Source organism: Schistocerca serialis, chromosome 6 (assembly GCF_023864345.2).
Source record: "Schistocerca serialis cubense isolate TAMUIC-IGC-003099 chromosome 6, iqSchSeri2.2, whole genome shotgun sequence".
NCBI lineage: Eukaryota > Metazoa > Arthropoda > Insecta > Orthoptera > Acrididae > Schistocerca > Schistocerca serialis.
In genome coordinates, this window is record NC_064643.1 from 447,740,392 (window position 1) to 447,753,655 (window position 13,264).

Sequence of the window (13,264 nt, forward strand, 5' to 3'; positions counted from 1 at the left end):
CTTTCAAATTCTGAAGGTGGCAGGGGTAAAATACAGGGAGCGAAAGGCTATTTACAATTGATACAGAAACCAGATGGCAGTTATAAGAGTCGAGGGGCATGAAAGGGAAGCAGTGGTTGGGAAAGGAGTGAGACAGGGTTGTAGCCTGTCCCCGATGTTATTCAATCTGTATATTGAGCAAGCAGTAAAGGAAACAAAAGAAAAATTCGGAGTAGGTATTAAAATTCATGGAGAAGAAATAAAAACTTTGAGGTTCGCCAATGACATTGTAATTCTGTCAGAGACAGCAAAGGACTTGGAAGAGCAGTTGAACAGAATGAACAGTGTCTTGAAAGGAGGATATAAGATGAACATCAACAAAAGCAAAACAAAGATAATGGAATGTAGTCAAATTAAATCGGGTGATACTGAGGGAATTAGATTAGAAAATGAGACACTTAAAGTAGTAAAGGAGTTTTGCTATTTAGGGATTAAAATAACTGATGATGGTCGAAGTAGAGAGGAAATAAAATGTAGACTGGCAATGGCAAGGAAAGCGTTTCTGAAGAAGAGAGATTTGTTACCATCAATTATAGATTTAAGTGTTAGGAAGTCGTTTCTGAAAGTATTTGTATGGAGTGTAGCCATGTATAGAAATGAAACATGGACGATAAATAGTTTGGACAAGAAGAGAATAGAAGCTTTCGAAATGTGTTGCTACAGAAGAATGCTGAAGATTAGATGGGTAGATCACATAACTAATGAGGAGGTATTGAATAGGATTGGGGAGAAGAGAAGTTTGTGGCACAACTTGACTAGAAGAAGGGATCGGTTGGTAGGACATGTTTTGAGGCATCAAGGGATCACAAATTTAGCATTGGAGGGCAGTGTGGAGGGTAAAAATCATAGAGGGAGACCAAGAGATGAATACACTAAGCAGATTCAGAAGGATGTAGGTTGCAGTAGGTACTGGGAGATGAAGAAGCTTGCACAGGATAGAGTAGCATGGAGAGCTACATCAAACCAGTCTCAGGACTGAAGACCACAACAACAACAACAACAACAACAACAACAACAACAACAATCTCTTCTCTAGCAAACAGCCGACCAGTTCATTACCTAGGATACTCAGATGAAGTGGTACCCAGAAAAAGGCAACTGAACAGGCAGTATAACCAACATTAGACAAAAGATAATGGCCAGCACATATCACAGGTGACAACAGTAACACCAATCAACAGCCTGGAGACTGCTAATCAAGTCACTACTGATGCTCCTGACCACATGGGAGTTGTGCAAGCATATTATGTCCTATCAATGGTTTTTGAGCTGTCAGTGTAAATGATGATAGCACCCTGTTACTCCCAAGGCAACTGAGACACAGAAAGGTCATGTGGGATGACAAACTTTAGGTCCTTGGAACAGATTTGTTCCAATTCACAGTTTGGGTACGAACCAAGGAGTGCTGTGTGAGAAAACATGGCGGGCATGCGCTAAGAGGGTTATTCGGAGATCCTGGCAGAGATCCTCAATGTGTATTCCAACTGGTAGTCTCAGCTAATGGTAGGTGTCACGGAATCGGTACGCTTTATACGCAAAAAGTATCTGTCAAGTTGGATTATTAAGAAATTGGTAGATAGCGATTGCGTTAAGTGAGCGAAACTTGGAACTGACGAGGTAAGATCCCAATGTCAGCTAAGACACTGTCTACAGGACTGGTCAAGAAGGTGCCAGTGGTCAGTCTTACTTCATGATGATGGACTAAGTCCAATAATTTCAAAGTCGAAGGTACTGCTGAGCCGCAAATGTTGTACCACAGTACAGAATAAGGCTTAGTAAATAGGGTATAGAGTAACACGATCCATACCCCAAGAGGTGTGGGCAAGGAAGCAAAGAATTTTATGCTTACACATGCAGTTACTCTTTATATGTTTAATATGGGGAGGCATGTCAGCTTTTATCATAGAAGAGTCCCAAAAATTGGGACTGTCCAACAACATTAAAATACTGAATATGGCACCAGGTGGTGTCATATGCCTTATTTAGGTCAAAAAAGATTGCACTGAGCTGTTATTGTTTATGAAAAGTCTGTTGGATTGTAGTTTGCAACCACACTGACAGCACGACAAATATCCCTGTGATGCAAAAACCCAGCATAATCATAGGCCTTCCATCTTTTCAAGCAGTTTTCAGAGCATGTTGGTCAGTCTAATCAGTCAATAGCTGTCGATGAATGCTGGGTTTTTCTCTGATTTAAGAATTGTGATGATACTGTCTCCCATTGCAAAGGGAATATCTCTTCTAACCAAATACACAAACATGGTTGAAGATCCTGGGCAGATGGAGCTCTTTGGATCATCTAATTACAAATCAAATCAGGGCTTACAGGGCAAGAGCCTGAAGGAGATCCCAGCCAGTGTAAGGTTCATTATATACTTTGAAGGTGAAGGTAAAGGGATAGAGAGATGTCTTTAATACATTCAAAGGTAGTTGAGCAAAAAAAGTATGTCCACACTGTGGCAAAGTGGGTCATAATCATTCAGCAAGAAATAATATGTTGGCAGAAATACCACCACAATGGAGGTGACCTCCAACAGTTGTTTGTATGTGCCCGCCCAGCAGACTACGAAACTTGGTGCACACCTGGGATCAAGAGGTGTATATTCCCAAGAAGGAGATGAGTGCTATCAGAATTCCTTCTTACTGCAATTAATTACATAGCAATACTTTGCACAAAGCCACATGAAGTGATGAGAGTGTCTGTGCAGGATGTCACTTATGTAATTGCAGGGCTCTTCAATGAGCCTGTCTCGCTGTTGCAATGATTTTTGTCGACCATGTCACAGGCTGTTGGTGACGGGGTTTGAAAAAAAGGGGAACGGGTCAATCTATGTCAAGTCATCCAAGGCCATGACACCCATTATCTAGTTGTGAACTGAGATTTTGTATACTGCTTTTGTATCTAATATCATGAACTTTTGCTAATTTTTATTGCTTTATTTACATTCTGTTGGCAGCAATTGCTGAAAGTTTGATACAATGCATTACTTTACAGCAAACTGTAAAAATTTGAAAATAAACAAAAAAAAATGGAATTCTGACAGTTTTTCCCTGAATATCCATTCGGACATGTAGTTTCTGAAAACATGTTAGAATTGTCCAATTATATTTTTGTAAATTAATTTTATTTAATTTTATTGTTAAATTAGAAAAAAATGTTTTGGACAACTGCCCTCCCTGAGGTTGTATTACAATGGAACCTGAGAACATGGCTGTTTTTATCAAAACACACATCAGATTTCACTTCTATATTGACATGAAAATGTTAGGGGAGGGGGGGAGGGGTTTGTACATATATTAGTTTCAGAATCCTAAACCCCTCACGTGGTTCAGATTCACTGATGACATCTTTGCCATCTGGATCAATAGTGAGAACACCCTATCCACATTCCTCCAGAACCGCAACAAATTCTCCCCCATTTGTTTCACCTGGTCCTACTCAACCTTCCTAGATTTTGATTTCAACCTCAAAGATGGCTACATTAGTACCTTCGTCCATATCAAACCTACTAACCACCAGCAATACCTCCATTTCGACAGCTGCCACTGGTTCCATACCAAGAAGTCCCTGCCATACAGCCTAGGCAACCGTGGTAGTCGCATCTGCAGTGACGAGCGGTCCCTCTCGAAATATACCGAAGGTCTGACTGAAGCCTTCACAGACCGTATTTATCTTCTCAACTTTGTACAAAATCAAATCTCCTGTGCCTTATTTTTCCAGTCTCCCACCACCTCAAGTCCCACCGTATGGCCACAAAGGAGCATTCCACTTGTAACTCAGTACCACCCAGGACTGGAGCAACTGAATTACATACTCCGCCAGCCACGAAATGAGAGATGTCCTGCCCACTATCCTCCCAACCCCTCACATAGTGGTATTCTGCTGTCCATTGAACCTATACAATATACTCATCCACCCTTACACAACTCATGCTCCCAACCCCTTACCTCACTCAAGGCTCATACCCCTGTAATAGACCTTGATGTAAGACCTGTCCCATACATCCTCCTACCACCACATACTCCAGTCCGGTCACAAACATCACCTATCCCATAAAAGGTAGGGGCACCTGTGAAACCAGTCATATTATTTACGAGCTAAGCTGCAACCACTGTGCTGCATTCTATGTGGGCATGACAACCAACAAGCTGTATGTCCGCATGAATGGCCACCGGCAAACTGTGGACAAGAAACAAGTGGACCACCCTGTTGCTGAACACTCTGGAAATATGACATCCTTCATTTCAATGACCGTTTCACAGCCTGTCTACATGGATCCTTCCCACGAACACCAGCTTTTCTGAATTACGCAGGTGAGAACTCTGCCTGCAATACATCCTACATTCCCGTAACCCTCCTGGCCTCAACCTTCATTAGTCACTGTCCTCACCCATCCAGCCCCTTTCCTGTTCTCATTCCAGCACTACACAGCTTTCATTCCACCACCACTCTCAGTCTTTTTACTTCTCTCCTTTTCTGCTACTCCCCCCCCCCTCTCCCCTGCCTTCCATCTAACCTGAAGCACTTCACTGTCCGCCACCCTCACCATACTATCGCTCCCCCTCCCCACTCCAGCCTCCTCCTTACCCTCCCTAGTCACCACTCCCATCATGCACTGGTGCTGCTGTTGCAGTGTGGTTTCAGTTGCCTGAGACTGTGTGCGTGTGTGTGTGTGTGGGGGGGGGGGGGGGGGCGGCTTAATGGCTGAAAGCTTTATTTATTTATGACAGTCTTTTTGTTGTGCCTATCTGTGGCTCAGCATCTCCAACTATATGGTAGTAGCACTTTCCTTCTCATAATATTGTTACATTCCATCCTGGATTTTTCATTGTTTGATTCTTTTAATTATTCTTACTTTCATATGTTTATATTTGTATCTCTTGTTGTTAGATGTCCCTTTAAGTCTGTAATTGTACTTATGTTTCAGAGTTGGTCTGAAAACAGTCTTAGATTGACAAACCATCCACCATTTTAATAAATGTTTTTCATGGGATCAAAACCATTTTAAATAATGTGCGGAGAACAACAACATGCTCAACACTAGTACAGAGGGCATAGTCCATTTCAAACTAACCATGTCCAATGACTGAGCTGTAGCAGCACCTGAACTACATCTCCTGTGAGACAGGATTCAGAAACTGACAGGTTTGGACAGCCCTGCAATCCAAGAGCCCCAAGGATGACACAATGGTCAAAAACACAGACGATAATAATGAGATCACTTTTGTGCTGTTTGCTGGCAACATGTCATAAAAAATTGGAAGACTACTACAAAAACACCACACAGAGCCAGCCAAAACACGATCTTTGTTAGAGACAGTGAAAGAGGACCTGGGTCTAAGGTGTACCAAGTTCCATGTGAATGCACAAAAATTTATATTGGACAAATGATCCACACAACTGGAGATTGGTTTACAAACAACTTATTGTTGCCCATTAATTCTGCAATAGAGGCCTTCCAACTGAGCAAGGCACAAGGTCCAATAATAAGCTCCATCAAAGCAGAACATGACAATCAGACATGAGATATGACAGACAGTGGCTGGAAGGCAACAGACTCACTCCCAGCATTGCAGCCACACTCCCCCTCACCACCGAGCATGGCGTGGGGCCGTCTAGGCCCAAACTCTGGTCCAGCAAGAATGAATACCATCAGCATGCAGTTGACACATATTGTGGACCTTCTATGACTGGATCCAGCAGTACAGCAAGTAACCTTAGAAGCAGCATATACATCAGAATGCCTCAGATCACTAGTTATCTGACACTGTCAGTCAATCCCTAATTATTATTTAACACAATAAACTGCAGTTCTATGAAATTGAAGGGAAAAAGGAAGTGGATAACAACAAAATTAGAGTTGCTCTTGAACTGCCAGCCACAAGTCTCAGATTTAACAATGGAAGCTAAGGTCTAAATCAGGGCAGACATCATCTATGATGCTCTATGGCTTGCAGATTGGCAATGTTATCAGGTTTGGATAACCTATGGGAGGCTAGTTTTAAGTAACGAATGAGAAGCGAAAAAGGAGGTGATGTATTCAGAGCAGTAAAATGAAACCATTCTATGTTCTTTGCAAGTTATTAATGATTTTGTGCTATTTGCAATTTTTTGTGGGAGCAGTGGCTGCCACTTCAATTAAACAGAGCATTTTGACTGAGTTCACAGTGACTAAGTGTGGTTTATATTGCATGGATTTATATCAATGTAACATATGTGATGAGTGTGACAGTGAGATGACCCTAAAAGAATGTAGCACTATTTTTGATGGAGTAGAACAGAGATGCAGCAACAGTGGCCACTTTTCTAAGTGTTATTTGTAGAGGGTCAAAAGTTTCGTTGCCAACAGATTTAAACTGGGAAGTATTTAACAGTTCCTCTATTTGTGGGTATACAGGGTGATTCAAACTTCCTATCACAGGGCTCTACAGGTTGTAGAGGGGATTTAGTAGATGATGATTTGATAAGGAACCCATGCCCAGAAATGGATCGCTTGGATGTAAAATTAGTATGGGGATCAGATCACTTTCAAATCTCCCACTTTATGGTATGCACACAGCAGAGGCAATGAGCTCTGCCCTTCATGTTGTAAGAGCATAAAAGCATAAGGCACGGGCAATGTTTCAAGTACTTGCCCTCGGGTTCCCTTTTACATGACAAAGGAAGTCCCCTTCAAAATCGAGAGTGCAGTGCACCTGAGGAGCACCACAGCCAACTCTCCTAATTTCGAATGTATCAGCTCCTCACAGCCGTTTTAGTAAGATGAACGTGTTATGTAATGTCATACAGACAACAGGGACTGATAATGGCACCCCCTTCTCTGCTTGTGTGTGCTCGATGAAGCAGAACATCTGAAAGTGATTCGATCGTCAAACTGATTTTATATCTAAATCATATATTTCCAGACATGGGTTCCTTGTCAGAACTTCATCTACTAGCCCCTCTACAGTCCTTAGAAGCCTGTAATAGGAATTTTAAAACACCCTGTATATCTGCAGAAACAAATTTATATGCCACGAACTCTGTATGTTGGTGGCAATGTGTCTCAGATAGAAAGAAAAACTTTGAGAAAGGGGAGTTTGTTGAAATTTATGAGCTGCTGATTGAGAAGGAAAGGTTTGGTAGGTGGAGCAACAAGAGAGCAAAATCAGTATTTTGAAGAGTAACATGTTCTTACAAACAACTTGCTAGACAAAAGTTTAACTATTACGTATGGTCATAAAGTACAGTCCACTAGGCGCTGTTATCTGTATTTCTCTTAAGAGAAATGATTACGCAATCACAGACTCCAAAGAGTCTTGAGAATGACACAATAACCAAAATTATGACTGTAAACAAATGTGTGCCAATCATGGAAATCGTTTCATTCTTTCTTTATGTCATGTAAGGATCAGATATGGCTTTCAAACACCTATGTAATAATCACAAATTAACTTATAAATTGCTTTTTCTACCAGAAAAAGATAACCACTGTTTGCTTTCACGAATTCCACACCCAAATGTCGTGGATATGCTGGGAACCAATGGCCATCTTCAATAATCATCTTCCACCTTTTTTTTTTTTTTTACTGCTTCTTTGGCATGAAGATGGTTGTCACATTGGTCTACAGTGTAGCCTCAGGTATCGATTAGTCAGAAAGGTGATAGTATGCTTGTGAATGGATGGCGCCAATGTATATGATATGACACCATCAACTTCAGCAACATTTGTTAAACAGACACAACAGTTACTCTCAAAATAGTTAGAGATCACTGTTAATGTGTGATACAGACTGCATTGTCAATTTGGCTACATATCATGTGCCACAAATTTATTTTATGGTGATTGTTAACTTTTGTGACTGCAGCCACTGCTTTTCACACACATTTCATATTTATACCAACACCAAAATTTAATAGAACTGCTTCCACTCTAGATACAAAACACATTATCTCCTCACTCACTGGTCAATTACCAGAAGTTACTGATACAACCCCCTGTTCCTATTTTTTTATATTAAAAATCTGTGCATGTTTTTTCCCGAATTTCAGGACAAAAAAACTGGGCTGCACGGATTATTCGAAACATTGTTGGTACTGCTCCACCTCCAACAATACATCCCATTATACTATTGCATTGTTGTGGCCTCAGTCTGTGACGCATCAGTAGCACGTTAGGAGTGAGGTGTTAACGTCTTCAAACTTTTTAATTATGTCTACAAGTTCTCGTTATCATTCGTACACTGCTAAAGAAAAAGTGAAAATTATTGAAGAAGCTGAGAATATTGGAAACCGTGCAGCACGAAGAAAGTACGACATGAGTGAGAGTTGTATTCGTGACTGGCGAAAAAATAAAATGCAGCTTCAAGAAACTAATAGTAATCGCAGGGCATTTCACGGCCAAAAAGCCAAGCATCCGGACCTCTAGAAAAGGCTCTGCGATTATGTTGATGAGAAGCGACAATACGGATGCGCGGTGACAAGTGAAATTTGCCAACTCAAAGCATTGTCTTTAGGCAAAGAACTAGGCATTACCAGTTTCAAAGCTAGTCGGGGCTGGCTATCAAGATTTTTCAACCGAAATGGTTTAGGACTCCGGAGGAAAACTACTATCGCTCAGCGGCTTCCAGGCGATTACGAGGAAAAAATAGTGAATTTTCATCGTTATGTGCTAAATCTGCACCGTTAACAGTCTTATATATTATCGCAAATTGGTAATGCGTTTCAAACGCCAGTCTATTTTGCGATGCCGCTCAACAACAAAGTGAACAGGAAAGGAGAACCCAGCATCATGATACGAACTGGCGGCAGTGAGAAACGAAGATGTACAGTGATGTTGTGGTGGCGATAGACGAAAGCTATCACCTTAAATGATATTTAAAAGGAAAACTATTCCAAAAATATCAGTAAAAGGCATACCGGTATTAGTGAGAGTGAATCCGAAAGGGTGGATGGACAATGAACTTATAATTGACTGGGTGAAACATGTTTGGCATCATCATCCTGGTGCGTTACTGAATTTATGAAACATGTTGGTCCTGGGCAGCTTTCGCAGACATACAACTAAGGAAGTGCAAGGCAAATTAAAAAAAAAAGGGAAAACTGACTTGGTCATTATCCCTGGACACCTAACATCCATCCTACAACCATTAGATGTGCGTATAAATCGACCATTCAAAGCCGCACTTAAACAGCAATATACGCAATGGATGGCTGATGAAAACCGTAAGTTCACACCTAATGGAAAAATCAAACGGCTGGATTTGTCCCAGATTTGTGAACGGGTGAAAAGTGCATGGGACTCCATTCTGCAACCACTGGCGGAAAAATCCTTCAAAAAATGTGGAATCACAAATTCACTGGATGGAACAGAGGAAGACACTCTACGGGAAGATGGTGAAGACAACAATGATTCTCCCGCTAGTGGTGACGATGAAAGTGATTAATAGAGTGGTAAGAGAGGAAACGTACCGGTATTGACTAAAATATTTTATTGCATGTACTGTATTAACAAATTCTTAAACAAGATAATTCACATTTCTTTTTTTGCTATTGTAGGTACGCGTAGAGTCCCGGGTGACGGTGATAATGTTCCCCAGCCGCCCGTCCGTCTAATGGGCCAGCCGGCCAGCTGCATGCCGCTGGCCACCCGCCCACCGGCTGGCCAGCTGCACGCCGCTGAATCGGTTGCGTTTTAACGATTTATCAACCTGTACAGCAGCGTTGCTTCAAACCAGTAGTTATTATACATACTTTTGAACATATCATAAAATTGGAACAATTTTTAAAAAAATAAAACAAATTAAAGGTGGTGGTGGTGTGGGAGGGGGGGGGGGGGGGGGCGGGTGGTCTGTTCTTCAGAAGTAAGACGTCATGCCAGGCTCAAACTCTTACGAGAATCGGTGAAATGCCATGAGTAATGAGGATCATGGGCAGGGGCACTACCTTAGTAGTGTATGGAGAAGTTGAGAATTTAGGTCTGACAGGAAGCATGCTAGGGTTGTCACTGCAGTTGCCATGGCCACTGTGTCTGGATGGCTTAAGTGGTCACAGCATATGCCTAGTAAGCAGAAGACCATGTTTGAATCCCAATCTGGCTTGCAGCCAATGTCTGTAATTCCTTTGTGTCTTAAAACGGTGATTGTCGAAATATAATGGAAGCTGAGGGAAACCTGCCACAACAACATAAAGACCTAATCACACTTTGGAATTTGAAAATATCGCCCACAAATTTAATGGAAATTTAGTATATGAAAAAAATTAGAAAACTTAATGAGCATCTTGCAGTGACAAATAACACTGCAGAAATATACAGGACTCTGCAACACTTATCAATGAAACAAATTACACCAGATAATCAAGTCTACCATTTCGTTACATTTCATTTGGCAACTGTTAGACTATTTAAATTATGAAAAATAGAACAACATTTAACTTAATAGTAGTTTTACTCAACCTACCTTCTTTACCAGACGGGATTTTGCAACATTGTCAGTAAGTGGATGAGTCGTCATATCAAACAACAGGAAGTTTTGTTTCTCAGTTGTTAGCACTCCTTTCTCCACAAGGTTTTTAGCTAACCTCTCACGAACATTTTTAAGTTGATATCTCAATTTAAGAGGATTCCAAGTTTCACCTAGAAGAGAAATGACGAAATGTTCTGATTACACAAGAGATCTATCAATATACAGCAGAGATGTTGAATCGCAGATAGACAAAACAGAAAGACGGTCAACCAAGTAAGCTTTCAGCCAGAAAGTCCTCCATCCGAATCGCTTACGCACATGCACAGTCCCTAGCTGCCAAGGGCAGACTTCCTCGGCAGCCAGAGACTGGTCATGTGTGTGAGATGCGTTTGTGTGCGTGCGTGTGTGTGTGTGTGTGTGTGTGTGTTTTGTAAAAGCTTACTTGTTTAACACTCTTTTGTTGTGCCTATCTGCGAATGAACATCTTCACTGTATGGTGAGCAGCAGTCTATGCTTTTCACAACATTGTCATTATTCCATCCTGGACTTTCCATTGTGCAAGATTTATCATGTACCAACTGACTTGCATAACAAAATACACACTGCACTGTCGTGCTACTTACATCTAATAAAATGTTTCATCTCAGTGTAAGTGATCAGAATTTCCTGAGGTTAAATCTTGTTTTTCTTTTTTTTATTCAAAATATAAAAACAAAAAATTACATATGTACTACGTAGGCAGCATTACAATTTTTCTTGAATGAATTTCAGGTGTAGAGTTTCTTATGACTGACAATGTTTAATGATATTCAGTGGCTTATGTAATTAACATATAGCATATAGAATTGCAAACTCAGCTGTGTAAGTCATGGTAGCCACAAAAAAAACCACTGGCTGGTAAACGCTGTGGACTTACCACTCAAGTACTCAATCCAGCTCTGTACAATTTCAGGTGGATCTGTCTCTTTCATATGTTTCAGTGCTTCATCTAATAACACATCACCTGTTGGAGTGTCACTCTTGACAAGAAGCTTCCTATTCAAAAGGCTCTTGCGTCTCATTCCTGGCTTTTCTAGTTCAATACGACCACGAAGTGCCAATTCTATTAGTATACATCCACGAAGACCACTTGAGATACAATCATTCCAAAATGAAGTGTAGCCCTGAAAAATAAAACAACTGTAAACTTATAAATTTTAAGTGTGTGAGTGTGTGTGTGTGTGTGTGTGTGTGTGTGTGTGTGTGTGTGTGTTTACATTTATGGGAACTAAAGCAGGCTGTAACACTTACTACCACTATCTCAGGTTTGACTGAACTGCTGCCACCAAACTGTCCACAATGATTACGCCCAACCAGTTTGATCATACAATGTAGGATTTCACAGTTCCCGAGCTTGTTGAAGTTTGAAACTTCTATCTGAGTACATATAGTCTCTGATGATGTCTCCAGCATTAGAAGATGAAACATTATGCACATAAATATGCCTTTGACCACAGCCTAATGACCATAACACAAAATTCACCAAAGGCTCCAACCAGTTTCCCATAAACTGTTACCTTCCACTCTGCCTACCAACTTTTACAAATCTTAAAAAAAGCTAAACTAATGATGATTCTTCATGCTGTACTGCCCTGTTCAGTGTAGTCTTAGCTTTTAGCACTTTATAAATACACCACAACACTAAACTTTATTCCATTTCGTATGAACCCAGTTTTCGGATTTTTGCAGCAAGACCAGCTCATGGATGCATTACTTTTACAGAATTAGTACTTTTCTTACTGCAGCATTGAGTATCCAGAAAATGCTGACTTGACACTGAAAGCATATTTATTACACTATCTACTAGCAGGAAAGTTCACACTTTGTCAGTATCTATTGATCTTCCTCAATTGCAAACTACACAAATGCACTGCACGCCCCTTGCAGAAACTGAGCAATGCCCCCTACTGGCAACATTCTGTCTCTGTTTGCAAATATCTCAGCAAAACTTACACACATGGCTTGTTAAGACTACTGCAAAGTGTGAGACGCAAACCGCAGAGATGTTAAAGGCTGATATGAAAGTAGATTAAGTGCCAGTAAATTATCTAATTTTTTGTATCACCACCACCACCATCATCATTATTATTGGTTTGGCCTATTAAGGATCACACAAAATAACTTGTGCCTTTATTGCTTCTTAATTTCCATTTCCCATTCTCAAATTTTGGTTCCGAGACTTCCTTGATTATTTTTCTTTCCTTCTTTTATAATTCACCTAATTGTTTACCTGTATTTAACAAACAGCATTCTGAAACACAAAAGCATTCTGGTTTAATGATAGTGTTATAGTGTCAGAGTTTTGCATTTACAGAAAAAGATTCCTTGTTATAGAGGTTTTATTAGATGAACAGCCATCTCCATTTTCCTTGTCCTTGCTAAGTTAGTTGCTTTATTATGCGAAAACACAGACTTTTTCCTCCTAAAACCATAGAAAAAAAGGATCCAAGGAAGATATACAAAATGTAATTTGGAAGTTCTGCAATCTGGCCCCATCTACAGCCTTGGAAAGCACTCATGACATACTTTTGAAGTGTTTTCGTGTGTGGATGTATCTGTTATTCTGAGCTTTGTCCAGCAACTTTTTTTACTAAATAAGAAAATTTTAAAAAGGGATGTAATGTGTACAGACCAAAGACAACCTTAACATGGACATTTGAGCATTCCACTGAAACTCAGTCATGAAAGAATCCACTGCTAGGTCTCTATTAGGACAGGTGGTTTGAAATGCCTCAGACTT

General features: G+C 40.5%; 1 protein-coding gene across 1 annotated transcript in view; it reads right to left on the reverse strand.

The window, feature by feature from the left end:
* The window catches only part of LOC126483722 (Golgi phosphoprotein 3 homolog sauron), a 48,152-nt gene that overhangs the window by 19,713 nt on the left and 15,175 nt on the right, over positions 1 to 13,264 (reverse strand). The window contains exons 2-3 of the mRNA XM_050106825.1: positions 11,402 to 11,648; positions 10,480 to 10,655 (exon numbers count right to left, since the gene is read on the reverse strand). Coding sequence (XP_049962782.1) covers positions 10,480 to 10,655; positions 11,402 to 11,648 — 423 coding nt within the window. The remainder of the gene's footprint in view (positions 1 to 10,479; positions 10,656 to 11,401; positions 11,649 to 13,264) is intronic.